At 42.7% G+C, this 16,804-nt stretch overlaps 1 protein-coding gene across 1 annotated transcript; it reads right to left on the bottom strand.

Moving 5' to 3' along the window:
* Positions 1-5,552: 5,552 nt before the first annotated feature.
* On the bottom strand, positions 5,553-14,904 carry LOC113831730. Its single transcript, XM_035445898.1, has 5 exons — positions 14,859-14,904; positions 14,471-14,778; positions 8,728-9,009; positions 6,933-7,006; positions 5,553-5,667 (listed from the first exon to the last, which is right to left on the bottom strand). The coding sequence occupies exons 1-5, from the start codon at positions 14,902-14,904 to the stop codon at positions 5,553-5,555; spliced, it is 825 nt and encodes a 274-aa protein (XP_035301789.1).
* Between the last annotated feature and the right edge of the window lie 1,900 nt (positions 14,905-16,804).

Below are 16,804 nucleotides of genomic sequence, written 5' to 3'. Positions count from 1 at the left end.
TCTTTCCCTGTTCTAAAGACTTACAGTTCCGGGCCTTGGTTAAGGCTGAGCGCCCCTGCTGGCCCAGATCTCCTCTGCAGGGAGGTTTTTGTCTGGGCTCATGCTGAAGTCCCCTCACTGTGTCTCTTGCACAGTAATATGTGGCTGTGTCCTCAGTGGTCACAGAGTTCAGCTGCAGGAAGAACTGGTTCTTGGCTGTGTCTCTGGTGATGGAGATGCGGCTCTTGAGGGATGGGTTGTAGTCGGTGCTACCACTATAACCTATGTTCCCCATCCACTCCAGCTTCTTCCCTGGGAACTGCATGATCCAGGTCCACCAGTAACCACTGGTGATGGAGTAACCAGTGACAGAGCAAGTGAGGGACAGCGACTGTGAGGGCTTCACCAGGCCAGGTCCTGACTCCTGAAGCTGGATCTGGGACAGGACACCTGCAGACAGGAAGAGTCAATTCTGTCAATCACATGTTGTCACATCCCCTCATGGACACATGTATGTAATGGTCACACTCACCAGGAAGGGCTGTCACCAGGTACAGAAGACACAACAGTCTTATCTTCTAGGCTATACCCCCTTTTTTCAGAGGTCAGACTCCTGTGAGAGAGTTCTAAGCTCCCACAGCTCAGGAGGGCATTCAAGTTAGAGCTAGAAGATGAATTTGCATGTGAGGAGTCAGGCTTGTCCTTATAAAAGAGGAGGGTGGATACCACTCCATTTCCTCATTACAACACAGCCATCACTGTGTCTGACTTCGTACAGAGTGAGTCTGGAATAGAGAGCATGGGGACTGAAGGGATCACAGGACACACATACTGTAATGACCCCACCGCTGCTCCCTAGCACACCCTGTCACCAAATTCTTCTGCTCCTGTATATTTTTTGCTTTTTTCCATTAACTTATTTGTCAATATTTTATATATTATTACTATTTAATTAATTTATTTAAATTTATATTCCAATCCCAGTTCCCCCTCCCTTCTTTCCTCTTCCTCCTCCCACCCCCAACTCCCATCTGCACCTTGGAGAGTGAGTCTACTAAATCTTCCCATTATACGTTTGAGGCAGGAACAAGGCGCCTACCCACCACCCTGCACATCTGCGTTTTGGTTGAGCAAGCAACTGCACCATATAGAATGGGCTCCTCTAAGAAAGTTTTGCATTACAATTATATCTTGGTCACATTCCCAATGGCCTCATGTATAATGCCAGCTATATTAAGGGAGTGTCACCTATATTAAGGGAGTCTAGTTTGGTCTTGTGCAGGTCCCCTATTTGTGAGACCTGAATCAGTAATCTTTCATTAGCTAGCCCAGATAATTCTGAATTCCTCATAGTCTTGACCCCTTTGTTCATATTATCACTCCTCCTTCACTTCGATTGTACACCAGGAGAATGGTCCATTGATCAGTTTTGGATTTCTGCATCTGCTTCTATCTGTTTCTGAAAGTGGGTTAATGCTTCTCTGGGGTTGACGATTGTAAAGTCTGTGTATCTTTTACTTTATGTCTGGTATCCACTAATGAGTGACTGCATACTATATTTGTTTTTGTGGGTATGTGTAGGGAGCCGTCCCTGCATTCTCCATTACAAGATGGCACCTGCATCCGGCAGGCACCGAATGTAAACAAGATTATTGCGCAGGCGCTGGGTAATTTTCCATTCCTTGATCTCTGCCTATTCCGTGGCGTCATATGGCCGGATGAGCTGCAGCCAATCATGGGGTGACACGTCCGAGGCGGCGGTTGCCAGCCTTTATTAGGGGACGGGATTCTTGGCTCGGGGTCTCCGCTCTGGTAAGCTTATGCTCTCCTCTCTCAAGATGCATTAAAGCTTTCCTGCAGAAGGATCCGAGTGTCCTGCGTATGATTTCTTGCTGGCGAGAAATACAGAGCGCGCGGGACAGGTATGGGTTACCACACTCAGGCTGTTTTTATTTTTCTAGTTCTGTCCATTTGTCTGCAGATTTTAGGATGTCTTTGTTTCTTACTGCTGAGTGGTATTCCATTGTGCAAATTTATCACAGTTTCTTTATCCATTCTTCCACTGAGGAGCATCTAGGTTATTACCAAGTTATGAATATTACGAATAATGCTGCTATGAACATAGTTGCAGCTTCTGTAATTTTAAGTCTCATGTCAACTCCAATCTACTATTCATACTTGGCCTTCTGAATTCCTGGTTTCTGATTAATAAGACCAGACTACTCAAGGTTTTCTTCCTTGTTCAGTCATGTGATGGGTTCCCAACTTACTAGAATTTTATCAAGCTGTCACGTTGCTGTAGCATATGAACCCCTACTTCTTGCTCTGTCCAGACTGTGGAATGTAGAGGAAACACCTGCTGATAGAATCAGCTGCATCCCACACTCCCTCCCCCTCCTCAACTCCCAAGTCCCCCCCCATCCGTATAAAATATCTTGCTGTCTTTGAAAATTAAAAGGTGTTCTGTATAGGCAAAGGAAATCTAGGATAAAATAAGAGATAAATATATAAATGTATAAAATAGAATTAAAGCCATGTGATATCATGACTCAGGGAACCTCCCAAATGCATTTGAATTGGATCCTGATGACATCTGCAGGTGGACCTGCAGCCTATGCTTAGGAGTATTTGGTTTCCCCGGTTAGACTCCCCCAAAAATCCCATTTTCATTTTAAAGATACTGTAATTGGAGATAGATTCTGTATTACATGTATACTTCACCATTCAACTCTAGAACCCCCTCTACTGTCAACCCACAGAGGTCCTAATATTCCACTGTGAGATAAACTGTATTCATAGTGAGGGGGAGAGGATTTAAATGGAGTCATTTCCTTTTCTGTAGCATTTCCAAGAGAGTGACATAGATTCAAGGAACTAACTGGCCTTGTATCCTTCTAGAGGAGGGTTCTAACTGTCATCTGAGATGGTCTCCTGGGCCTGGTATGTGGTTAACTCAGAGGAATAATCTCTTGAGTAGATTGAGGGAACACACTTTCTCGCCCCTCTGCTCTTATTCCCTATGGTCTGCATAACTGATTAATTTTGGTTTTCCCCCTTTCTATGACACAACAAACACATTTAGCAATGTTGTTGTTCATATGCACTTGATGTCATATTGGACTCTGTCCCTCTTTGTTAGTTTTGACGGAACATCGTCTCCAACTGGAGATTCTCACTCCCATGTAGGGATTGCTCTTCAGTGTTTGTAGACAATTTATTCTGTCTCAGCCATCCTGTACAGGTCAGGAGGTTGTCCTAGGAATCCTGTGTGACTGGGATGCATCAGGGAAGCCACAATATGGAGTTCTGTGGAGGATGAAAGCTGTGTCTACTCTTCAGAAATCCAGTCTCCTCCCACAGAAGTCAGCCCTATAAACCTTGCATGGGTCCAGCAAGTTCACACATAACAGCAGCCCTGCATTCATACCAATATTGGTCTTTCTGTTGATGGTTCTCAGAATTCACAAATAAGGGAACCCTCTTTCCTATATATCCCGACACTGAGTTCATATTAGACCAAGAGAGATCTTCATGATGGTGTTGAAACTTTACTTTGCACAGATTAGAACAGATGGGCAATATACCTTGGATGACAAGGAAATTCTGTCCACATTTACTGGAACAGGAGACACTTCCTGAGTGTCCTGTGATCTGCTAGAAAAGGCTGGGAGGATAAGGAAGGATAAGGATGAACTTTGAGAAAAAATTCCAACAGGAAAATAAATACACTGGCAGGAAAACTGACATTCCAACCAATTCGCCACCTGAGTGTGCTCATGTATGTGAGAAGAGCCAGTTCTTTTTGCTACTCACAGGGACTTGTTTATAAAACCTGTTGGCTCTCATCTGAGTTATTTTCAGTGTTAAAAGGAGAAAACCTCACTTTGTTGTTGTTGTTTTAATGAAAATACTCAGATTGTAGCCATGCTACCAATGGCAGAATTACTTCTGCCATTGGAATTCAGCCTTCACATAGCCAGAATGTGGGTTCTATATAAAAGCAAATCAAAACCAAAAAGCATATATAAACAGAAATGATTAGATTCAGACATGTCAAAGTTATAACAAAGGGAAAACCCAAAAGAGGTCCTCAGTTGCCCTTCTTCTTCTAAGAACAATAGAAGGTGTGTGTTGGGGGTCTCTGTTTCACACACTTTACACTGGTGTACATTCTATGTCAGTCACTGTCAAAATAGAACTTGTGACAAAGACAATCCAATTACAGGGAGCAGAGGAATGAGCACACAGTGCTCTCAATGACATGAACAGGCCTCTTATGTTCCCAGCCTGGAATCACACTGTTCTGCCCCCAGTGTTATCTGAGCAGGAGTCCACTTTGTTGCCAATGAAGAAATTCCACACCCTGAGGACTCCACAGCGTGACAGTCAGCTCTAACTGTGACTCTAAATTAGTAAGAATTTTGATTCCTAATAGCAAAAACAATTCAGGGTTGGACATATCTATAAATAAAATCATAAGTTAGATTCATTAGGAAAGTTAACATGACTCCCCACAAATCAAGGGGAACATCTCAACAAAGTATTTGAAGTGGAGCCACATATATCAAATTGAATTTTGAAAGGGATTTTTTGTTTGTCCTGCTATTGTTGATTTATAGTTTATTCCCATCAAGACCAGCAACATTTCCAGTCTCATATATATCTGATATATATATATATATATATATATATATATATATATATGATATTGTGGCACCAGAATTTGCTTTTTTTGTTTTATTGAAGAAGAATCATATCAATAGAGCTGGTCACTGATCAAGCTCTGGTCAAGTATGTTGTATTGTAGGGACATCCAAAATTAGCATCACTTTATTCCCAACAATCCTTTGACCTGATGAAAAAGACTCTGAAAGACAGTGAAGTTACAAAGGGTCACAACAAATGATTATTCCAGAGCAAGACCCCAGGCTGATCTTCTCTGTCATCTCAGTGCCAGGACATATTTCTGCTCCTCCAGGGTTTAGGCACACTCAGGATGTGGTTACAACAGTGTTTCTTGCACAGTAATAGACTTCAGAGTCCTTAGATGTCAGGCTGCTGAGCTCCATGTAGGCTGTGCTGGAGGATTTTTCTGCAGTAAGTATGGCCTTGCCCTTTTGAGTGTATATAGATTCACTATCTTCTGGATCAATATCTCCAATCCACTGCAGGCCCTGTCTAGGCCTCAGTATTTCCCAACTCATATAGTAACCAGTGAAGTTGTAGCCTGAAGTCTTACAGGACACCTTCACTGAGGCTCCAGGCCTCAGCAGCTCAGCCCCAGCTGCAGCTGGACATGGGAGTGGACACCTTTGGAGAGAAAGGCAGAGTAGATGTCACTGTCACCTGAGTGCATGGCCCCTCCTCAAGTCTGGAACTTGGAGCCCCTACCTGTAGCTGCTGTCACCAGGAAGAGGATGATCCAGCTCTAGCCCATGGTAAGGACCTTTGTGCTCAGTGACTGTGGAGAGGACACTGATCATGTGTAGTTGGTGTTGTGGACATCCCTGTATTTACCACATAGACTCACATGATTTGCATATTCATGAGCAGGATAGTTCTTAGATAAGGACCTAGTCCAGCTGGAGAAGAAGGAGGGAGAGGAGACCTGGGTCAGGCATCAGGATGCTGAGGTCCAAATCTTCATCCTGTCTGAGGAAGCAGTCATTCCTGAGACCTGTGCAGACCCTGTGGATATAACATCAAGGCCTAATCCCTCAATTTACAAATAGAATCCCAACCTGAGAAATTATTTCAATTCCCTGACAATTTCACAGGTGTTGGTAGTGATGAGGAAAATTGTTAATGGAAATTTCAAAACCTCCTAAATTGGGAGAATTATTACTCTTTCATCTGTAAGATATTAATATTTTCTTTCCAGAATGTTACAGGTGTGTGTTTCTGGTATTTTTTTCTTTTTCTAAATACATTTCTTCTAGTATATTCTTTGGTTTCAATAGAAAAAAGGCTTTGGGGTTTCTGGTAGGAACATGGAAAATATCTGAGAGGATTGGGCATAGAATGTCATCAGAATATTCTTCATGAAAAAGGTGTTTTACAAAAATAAAAAATAAATAACTATTTTTAAAAATGAGAAAATACAAATTTGTGCAATATTTAACAATGAATTTTTACTGTGTTGGAAAATTCTTGACTTCACATATCAACTGTATCAGGTGTTTTTCAGCTAATAGTCTTTAGGAAGGGAGTCCACAGGGGCTCTGGAGTCCCTCCAATCATCTTCTGATTTCCATCCTAATGATTGATGTCTCCATGGTGCCCCCTGTTGTCCTTACAATTTTTATACTCTTATCATTCTGAGTTTAAAAAGAATAAACTTGTCACAGTCTCAGTCATGCTGTGGCCTCTCCATCCTGGCCTGTTTAAAACTCAGTTCTCACTGATCATAATCAGGAGACCATGGCTGGTGCTTTTAAGGTTTGTATCAACTGGACTCATAGAGTTTTTGAAGAATTATTTGCCCAAATCTAAGCAGAAATAGGTCATCTCACATTCATTAAATATTGCTCAAGAATGTATGTCTTTTATTCAGTATACCTGTGAAATATTGAGTAGCTAATTTACAGACTTCTGTTGTCAAGAGTCTGCACAATCTACAGGTTCACTGTGGTCACCATATGTCACTGGATGCATTGTGGCCTGATGTCTCCCTAGTGTCAGGGAACAAACAGTGGTTCTCTTGGTTTTCACCTTCACACTGGACTGTTCAATGAGGTGTGATTTTTCTGGATCTCAGTAATCCCACATTGTATAGTCTATTTGTTCACCCAAAATTATTGACACATTGCTGAAGTCATTATAATAGTATCCAGAGAAGGCTCAGACCTGGAAAAGTAGATTTTCTTTTTATTTTCCAGATTCCTGAAACCTGTAATCTGTAACCCCGAACTAACACCAACCATAACTTCTCCCATTTATCTTCTTTAACTCACAGGTAACACTCCAGCTTTTCTACCTTCAGCTGAGTCAAAGAGTTCACACCAGTGAGCAAGTAGACAATGTTAACCTGTAAATAGCAGCAGAAAGAAGACAACTGAGATGAGGAACTCCGCTGACAATGGAAGCTGAGTTAGAACAGACACCTTAGATGACATCACCTGGCTTGTGCACAATGGTCACTCAGACTTTTCACAAGATGGGGAACAACAAACACCTGCAAAGGAATCATACATAGCATGGGATTGAGTTGCATTGTAATCTTTACAAGGAAGCAAATTTCCTTTATGATTGTGTAAATCTGTGAATTACCTGTACCCTTCCAGAGCTTTAACACATTGAAAGCTGGAAACAGAAGAGATCCTGTTTTCCCATCTTTCTGAGGTAATCACATTCATTCATGAAAGGTTTGTATTTTACTCCCCAAGATGGGAAATAAATAATAAGCATTTTCAGATTTTTTAAATTTCCCTATGATTTGCATCTAAACCTATCATCACCAAGTCTTAAAATTATAGACAATGTGAAAAACAAGCAGTTTTATTTTTGTTTTTATTCCATCTGACCACAGATTGGAAACAAATACCTTAGATGCTCCATGGGGAAATAATTGTATTCACAGTAAAATGGCAATGGTGGTAACTGTCATAGAATATGACATGGCCAAGTGTCCCTAGAAGATTATTTGAACAGGAAGAATAAACCACGTATTCTAAAATGTAATCAGACGTACACTTATTTACAGGGAAGTACATGGTGTCAAATGAGAACTGCCTGTCATCTGAGGGCCATCTAGTATTTCTGAGTAGCTCCAGCATTTCTTAAGAGCCTGTGTTGTTCCCAAGCTCCTGTGTAGGGAGGCTTGTGTGTGACTTCACACTGAAGTCTCCTCCTGTGCCTCTGGAACAGTAGGTCATGGCAGGAGGTTCATTTAAGAAAACTTGGCGACTGAGGTATACCTACCAATGCTGATGATGGAGTTCAATTCCCTGTTGCAAATTCTGTCTCCAGTAGTCCAGTACCTTCTTTTTGACACAGTTAAAGAATAGTATTTATAAGTGTAAACACAGGAGGATTTGTTTAATTTGATGGTTTTAATTACAGTACAAATTTAAGTACTGTTTGGACAATATATCCCAGCATTGGGAGTGAGTACCAACCTCACAACAGACTTTGTACCTCAGCCATGTGCAGTTCCCCTCAGGAAATCCCTGCTCTGCCTTGTGGGGTGGGTCACACAGCTGCAGTGATGTGTGGACCCCACTCAGTCTGTGGCACATTCCTTAGGCACAGCCACAACTGCTTCCTGTTTATAATCTAGGATGTGCTATGACATTCAGATGTAACCAAGGATGGAAGTAATGGAGAATCCAACATAGAATTAATTTTTTAATGGTTAAACTACTGTAAGGCCAAGGTGAGCTGTCTTTCAAAAACATGGTTTGATTAAAAAAACAAATTCCCAAAGCAGAGAGATGGCTCAGCTGGTTTGGGTTAGATTCACAATCAAATGTACAAGAAATACTACTGAGTATCTTGTCTTCAGAGACAGAGTGAGGAACAAATAAACATAAACACGGCATTTCAGCAACACAGAGAGAAAAGACTCACTGTGTTCTCTTTGCTTAGGGAGTGGGAAGAAAAATCAGAGCAAACCAGGTGTCTTTTATTCCCTGCTCTGATTTCTTAGGGTTGGTAAGGGCTGAGCGCCCCCTGCTGGCCCAGAGCTCCTCTGAAGGGAGGTTTTTGTCTGGGCTCATGCTGAAGTCCCCTCACTGTGTCTCTTGCACAGTAATATGTGGCTGTGTCCTCAGTGGTCACAGAGTTCAGCTGCAGGAAGAACTGGTTCTTGGCTGTGTCTCTGGTGATGGAGATGCGGCTCGTGAGGGATGGGTTGTAGTTGGTGCCACCACCATAACCTATGTTCCCCATCCACTCCAGCTTCTTCCCTGGGAACTGCCTGATGCAGCTCCAGTAGGAATCACTGGTGATGGAGAAACCAGTGACAGAGCAAGTGAGGGACAGCGACTGTGAGGGCTTCACCAGGCCAGGTCCTGACTCCTGAAGCTGGATCTGGGACAGGACACCTGCAGACAGGAAGAGTCAATTCTGTCAATCACATGTTGTCACATCCCCTCATGGACACATGTATGTAATGGTCACACTCACCATGAAGGGCTGTCACCAGGTACAGAAGACCCAACAGTCTCATCTTCTAGGCTACACCCTCTTTTCTCAGAGGTCAGCCTCCTGTGAGAGAGATGTGAGCTCCCACAGCTCAGTAGGGGATTTAACTTAGAGCTAGAAGATCAATTTGCATGTGGGGAGTCAGCCTTGTCCTTATAAAAGAGGAGGGTGGATTCCACTCCATTTCCTTATTACAATACAGACATCACTGTGTCTCTCTTCCTGCAGTGTGAGTCTGGAATAGAGAGCATGGGGACTGCAGGGATCACAGGAAACACATATTGTCACCACCCCACCTTCAAGCCCTAGCCCAACCTGCCCACCAAGTTCTTCTCTCCACAAAGTTCAGAAATTGCTTTTATTTGTTGAACAAAGTGATGTGGGAAATGCTAGAATGATCCCAGTGTAAAAATGCATGTGATAAAATTCACATTGCTCAGGTCTGAGCCCAGTATGTACCCTGGGAAGAGGAAGGGAGAGTTTAGATTTCTTAGGATTCTGGGGTACAGGAGGTTGATCCTGCCTTTCTCTTGGTTCCTCCTGAATCTCAAACACAATCCTAGTAAGGAAATCCCATGGATAATCTGCTAACAATCACACAAATAAAGGTCTATGCTTTCCTGATTGGCAAATTTAATCACTTTTATTTCTGGTAGATTACTCGTTCTGCATCGTTTTACTTATGCAGTAAAAATACTGAGTGACTTTACAAAAGAGTGAGAATATTGATCAAACTGATTAAATATTGAAACAGCTCAGGACCTGGGTGACTTTAGAGGCAAAACCATTTTGAACTTAGGGCTAAAACGGGTCTGTATTTCTCAGAACAGATTATTAGTGACAAATCTTCTTAGAGATAATGAAAACGGACCAACTCTAGGAAGTCTGAACCTCAGAGACCTGCAACGGGAATGAATTCAGAATTACAGCAGAGACATGGGTCATGAAGACAGTCTTGATGATGTCATGGAGGACAATGACAAATAAGCTGATGGAAACTGAAGTATTATCTCGTATCTCTGATGACTCTGCACTTGTTCTGAGAAAATGTCTGAACAATGACATTTAGAAAACTCCATAGATTCCTACCTGATTAACATCAGTGCAGGAGGAAGGAAATTATAAGAGAGGGAAGAGTAGTGCAGTTAAGTAACTGGTCAGAAATTGTTGCAAATGCTCCAACCAGGTTGCACATGTACATGCAAGAATAAAGTATAAATTTGTTCTCTCTACCCAAATGTTATAATATATTGAATATCCATAGATACATAACTGATTGGGGTGACTCTAGTATGTTTTATTTAAATTTGCTTCATTGAGAAAAATATTTCTAGACAATATATTCCCCCTCTGTCACATACTCCCAGACTTCTCCCCTCCCTATCAATGCAACTCTAAAGCCTTTATTTCTCTCACTCCTTAAACAAATGAGCAAAAATACAAGAAACTATCATCAATGTATGTATCACATAAACACACACACACTCAAGGATACAAAATAAGAAACCTAAATATGCACACATACAAAAATATCAATGAAACAAAGAAGCTTAAATAAAGTTATATAAGACAAAAGCTGTCCAAAATGTCATTGGACAAAGTTTCTTTTTGCTAATTCCTGGTCATGTAGTGTAATTAATATAGCCAGAGAAGTGTGATTAATATACCCGTGAGACTAATTGAATTGGGCCAATTTTTCTCCTTTGCTAGTGGTTATAAATTGCAGTTAGTTTCTTGGTTAATAGTGGGAGCTCTTGTCCACTTGTAACACTCAGCCCTGAGAACCCTTCTGGCTGGAACTTGTGCAAGCCTTGTGCTTGCCACCACGGTCTCTGTGAGTTCATGTGTGCATCAGTCCCGCTGTGAGTGCAGGAAACTGTTTCCTTGGAGTCATTTATCACTTCTCACTCTTATGATCTTTCCAGCTCCTTCCCTGAATTGTTTGCACAATCCTGAGTGTAAGGTTTGATTAAGACTACCCATTTATAGCGCATGCTCAAATATATATCACTCTCTACATAGTGTCCCTTTCTGTCTAAGTCAGTTTCTACTTACGGAAAAAGAGAATGTTCTCTGCTGATGGCTGACTTAGGCCCTGACTTATGTGTCTATGAGGGCACACGATTAAGAATAATTTTATTGATATGTTCCTTTATGAGAAAATAGTATTTGGTTTCACCTGGGGCTATGGTATATCTAGACTCAGTTTCTTCGCCTTCTTGGCAGTGTCCGACATGGGTTTCATCTCATGGACAACAATGAAATCCAAACAGAGATTGATCGATTACATCCACAACAATTGCAATAACATATCTCATGGGATGGTCACCATTATAACTCACAGCATTTGTATCTAGGTTGCTTATTGCCCTTCTCGTTCTCATGGAAAAATATCTTCAATAGCTATGAATGCCAGTCAGTAGAAGAGAATACATCTTGTTAAATATCAGATCAACTTCCCAGTGTCCACTGTGATACACAAGTGTTGTCCTCAGCATTATGACCTTATCACCAGTTTGTGGAGAGAACCAAGAGCCTTGGCAATAGACTGAAATATCTCCGAGGTTCCTTAGCAATCCTTTCACCAGAGTCTCAGTTTGTGTGTGCTTACCCAGTAAGACCATCTCCCCAGTATGGAGTTATTCAATGAAGGAGAAATTACAGAAATTTAGAAGTTCCTGCTGTGGGAATTGTAGGGAGCCGGTTCCTGCATTATCCATTACAATAATAGGTGCCTGAAGACACCAAGATGTAAATTACTTCACAGGCGCTGGGTAATTTCCATTCCTTTGATCTCTGCCTATCCCGTGGCTCATTTTGGCCTGAGGAGCTGAAGCCATTCATAGGGTAACACGTCCCAGGCGGCTGGCCAGCCTTTATAATGGATGGTTTTCTTGGTTCAATGTCTCCGCTCAGTCTCCGCTCTGGGAAGCTTATGCTCTTTCACTCTCAAGATGCATTAAAGCTTGTCTACAGAAGGATCCGAGTGTCCCGTGTATGATTTCTTGCTGGCGAGAAATACAGAGCGTGCGCGGGACATATGGTGCCGAAACCCGGGAACATATGAACATCTCCAGCACCGCGGAGACCCCTTGGCTACAAGGCGGATTCAGAACTGCAGGGTGATAAATTCGGAGAGGTATGTTTTTTCTGGACTTTGGCTTGGGAATGTTGCTATTGTGGGAGGTTAATATAGAGGCTTCTATGCTTTTACTAGGAGCTATTTTGACTTTTCTCACTGTTGTAGCAATCTTAAAGAAGTCCAGAATTATATATCAGAAACCGAATGTGGTGAGAGATGGGGCGCGCCTAACAATAAAATATAAGAAAAAAGGACCTCCCGGGATGTCTAGTGACAAGGGAGTGAATAATTTGTTAAGAGAAACAGCAATAAATAAGAAAAAAGGACCTCCTGGGATGTCTACTGACAAGGGAGTGAATAATTTGTTAGATGATTCTGTAAATGAGATTAAAGCTTTAAATCTTGATAGCTCTGATGACTCTGAAAGCTCAGGAGATGAAGTCTTAAATACTGGGGAAACAGCTCAGCTAGGTGAAAAAGAAACAAAAAAGGGGGGAGAGAAAATAGGGGATAACCGGTCACACCCCGGTAAATTTAAGAGACCTGTTAATCCAGCAGGTGTACTTCCATCAGCACCCCCATTATATGAGTTACAACAAAAATTTGGTACCGACTCCTTTTTACCATTAGAGGAGCGGAGGAAATTACAGATGGCTTTCCCAGTCTTTGATAGGGGAAAAGGCCGTGCCTGCTATTCAACACTTCTTAAAGGCCTGGAATGCCTGGGGCTTTAAAGCCTCATAAACATTAACGCTGGGGGCCATACTGAGGCCAAGCGTCTCACCTCAAAACCTAAAAGGCCAAAAGGAAATGGTAAAATGGAAAGATATCTTAACTGATCTTTGGAGAGGCCCGGATCCTATTCTCATAAGATCCAGGGGAGCGATATTGTGTTTTCTCACAGGATGAAGAAAATCCCCTGTGGATCCCAGAAAGACTCAACCTGAAGAGCCTCTTTGGACCTTCAAAAGTCGAAACTCCACTCTCTCCCCGGGAATTGAGAGCCGCTATTGTTATCCAGATTAACTCCTGCCCTTGGCGGAGAGATTGTCACTGCTTAAGGGGTGGGGGTGGGATTGTTTGATGCAGCCGTTTGCGGATTGCTGTTATCTAGGTGGGGGTGGGATTGTTTGATGCAGCCGCTTGCGGATTGCTGTTACTTTTGACTGGCATGTAAGCTCCAGGGCTCAAACCAAGAGACCGCCCAAGCGCTTATATTTTGGCTAACTATGCTTAAGCAATAGGCCGCCGGCCAGACAGCTCTTGCACACCCGGAGCCTAGGCTCATTGCACAGGGTAGAGTGTCTGGTCTGGGCAGCCCAATGAGGGATGCTGAGCAAAGGCATCGCACAGAGTTGCCTATTATGCAGGCTTCTCTGGGAGGTACGTTGACCTGCATAAGGGTTACCTGCCCCGAGAATCCCTTTCCCAGAAAAACGGCAGAGGACAGGTCAAGAGCGCTTCGGGTCAAGCTAACAGCCTGATGGCGATTCTTGTACACAGTCTTAATGTTTGATTTTGGGAAGGTTCAACCTCTACCTCTATCCCTCAACATATGGGTGACCTATTTGCTTGTAATAATATAAAGCCTTTTCATTAATTAATAAAAAAAGGGGGATATGTAGGGAGCCGGTTCCTGCATTATCCATTACAATAATAGGTGCCTGAAGACACCAAGATGTAAATTACTTCACAGGCGCTGGGTAATTTCCATTCCTTTGATCTCTGCCTATCCCGTGGCTCATTTTGGCCTGAGGAGCTGAAGCCATTCATAGGGTAACACGTCCCAGGCGGCTGGCCAGCCTTTATAATGGATGGTTTTCTTGGTTCAATGTCTCCGCTCAGTCTCCGCTCTGGGAAGCTTATGCTCTTTCACTCTCAAGATGCATTAAAGCTTGTCTGCAGAAGGATCCGAGTGTCCCGTGTATGATTTCTTGCTGGCGAGAAATACAGAGCGTGCGCGGGACAGGGAATCTGAGAGAAAGTACAGAGTGAAACAATAGCTTTCAACCACCTGGCTTGAGCACCAGACTTCCTTAATCATTGTATAACCAAAACAGACAGACTCATTTCTAAACATCTTAAAAATGAATGATGGTGTATAACAGGAAGCCCAGGCTCTGAAGTTAGCAGTGAAGAGGAAACCTCAGAGGCTCGCAGGAAAGATGTAACTCTCTCCCCATACTAGGAAGGGAAAGAGATGAGAAGCTTCCTGAAATTTTGTACAGATATCAAATGAGGCTGTGTCTCTGTGGTGCTCAATACTCGAGCACAGTAGTAAGTGGCAGTGTCTTCAGTGTCCACACTGGCAACCTTCAGGGTTACTCGGTTGTTGGAGGTGTCCTTGGAGATTGTGAGGTGGCTCTTCAGGGATGGGTTGTAGTATTTACCATCATTCCACCAAATGTATGCCAGCCACTCCAGACCCTTCCCTGAGGGCTGCCGGATCCAGCCCACACCCATATTAGAAGTGCTCAGTGAAAACCCAGAGAAAGAGCAGGTCAGACTGAGAGTCTGGGACGGCTGCAACAGCCCAGGGCCAGACTCCTTCAGCGTAACCTGGGATAGGACATCTGTGAGGGAAAAAGTAGAAGGTAAGGTTGGCACAGAGTGAATTATGGGAGTTCATGCAGTAGGAATCCATGGCACTCACATGCAGGCACAATCAGCAGCAGGAATGAGGAGGCAAACAGGGCCATGGCTGCACACCAGTGAGTGCCCAGGCCCAGCTTTGCCTTTTCAACCTATGCTTGGGTGGAGCCAGGAGAGATTTGCATTCCCTCACCAGGAGCTGACTCTGGTGGAGGACTTAAATTATGGGTCTCAGGGGGAGCTGGTGTGAGATGAGGTACACAGGATGTCTCAGGGAAGTTCACTTCTGCTCACCATAGAAAGGAGCCAACATGAGAAGACCCAGGTCCTCGGTAGGCAACACATCTGATGATAACTGTGTGAATTCAGCAATCAACAGTATGTGTCATTTGCAGGCTGGCAGTTATGCAGTCTGTAATTGCATGGAAGAGAGTTGTATTTCATTGAGTTTACTAATCTGTCAATCTCCTGCCTCACATATTTGATATTCTATTATTCAACAGGGGCACCTTCATATTTACACTGCTGTCTATTTCTGAAAACTTTAAAAGCAGCAGCAACAGAAAACATAACCTGTAGCAGAGACATGGTCAGTTATCTCAATTCTCTCAGATGCTGAGCATCCTGGAGAAAGGGAAGAAGGACAGAGAATGATGAAAGTCACAGCTCACAGTGCCCAGGGATTTCCTCACAGGTTCAGTGATGTTAAAGAGCAATGTAATTTGATTTTTTCTGTGACAACCTGATGTTTTAAGATTCAGAAAGGAAATGATTTGCTTCTCTTTGAACAAATTTCACAGTGGCATTGTGATATGAACATGATTCAATCCTTGGAAAGTAGCTTGAGTGAACTGCTGATTTCTTAGGGAAGGCTACATCAAAAATTACTCATTTTATGAAAACAACATTTTCTCAATTGAGTGTTTAGAGGATAAAGATACCAAGATGTTTCTAAAACATGAATATGAACTTACCACAAGCTTTTAGTAATATTGCCAAAAGAAACCAAATCCACAATGCTGAGAGTGAGCTGAGGCACTGAACTCTTGTGGTAGGATGGGCAATAAGAGCTGTAGTGTCACATGGTTCCTTTTCCAGAGTGTTTCAATGATTTTAATCTGTTATTAAGTTGTGTGTCTAGAAACAGGAGACTTCTGACATCACCTCTATGACTTAAGAACTTCACCACACACATCCTCATCAAAGGCAGGCAGTAGGAAGGATCCACAGAAGGAAAAGTACCTGCATAGGATTATACAGAGACGAAGTTGCCATGTTAGGACAGAAGGATTAGAGGCCCAGAGATGCAGGGAATGCTGCTACCTGAGTATGGAAAGGCAGGCACCAGACTCTCCTAAAGAGAGAGGTTCATTTGTAACCAGGAACAATGACTGCATTTCAGATGCTTTTTATGTGGAGGGAATAAAAGTGTGATGATGTCTCAGGTCTGTGATATGAGCTGCAGTAGACATAGACATTTTCCCTGAATCCATTAGATGTGCACAGAGAACTCCTAGGTCTGAGTAAAAGAAGTGCAGACAAGTGTGCCTTGTGCAGTCCATAAGTTAAATACATAAACCTAATCCAACAAGATGTTATATAAATGTAGATGCTAAGCACCCTGCCAATGAGAGATCAAAAGGAGGAGATATGACTCTAAAATTGGAGCAGATTAACTCATCCATTCAGAACATTTCACTGAACTACTTTACAGCTTTGAAAATCCCAAGCCTGGGACATATGCATGTCAAGAATTTATTGTATTTCCAGTGTCTGATGTTGGCATGACTGTCTCTCCTCTGTTGATCACAGTGACAGGTGAGGTGAGAAGCACTGCAGAGGAAACAATCGTTAGATAAAATGGAACCACAAACTCATCCTTCAGAAATCTCAGTTACCTGGATTGTGATCAGTGGTGCTATTTTGGGATTGATGTAGGCAGATCATGTTACATGCTGATGAGGTGAGTAAGGGGATTCCACACATGCATGGAGTAGAGCAGTGTGC

This window comes from Cricetulus griseus, chromosome 5 (genome assembly GCF_003668045.3).
Source record: "Cricetulus griseus strain 17A/GY chromosome 5, alternate assembly CriGri-PICRH-1.0, whole genome shotgun sequence".
NCBI classification, from domain to species: Eukaryota; Metazoa; Chordata; class Mammalia; order Rodentia; family Cricetidae; genus Cricetulus; species Cricetulus griseus.
Note: the sequence above shows the minus strand (reverse complement) of the source record. Positions and strands in the feature narration are given on the sequence as shown.

What these genes read in the sequence shown, in the direction of transcription:
- LOC113831730 (XM_035445898.1), bottom strand. Translation starts at nt 14,904, where the DNA reads ATGGCCCTGTTTGCCTCCTCATTCCTGCTGCTGATTGTGCCTGCAT. An exon ending in GCTGCTGATTGTGCCTGCAT is followed by an intron (nt 14,779 to 14,858) that starts GTGAGTGCCATG and finishes TTTCCCTCACAG; the next exon opens with ATGTCCTATCCCAGGTTACG. An exon ending in GAAAAGCTGGAGTGTTACCT is followed by an intron (nt 5,668 to 6,932) that starts GTGAGTTAAAGA and finishes TTATATCCACAG; the next exon opens with GGTCTGCACAGGTCTCAGGA.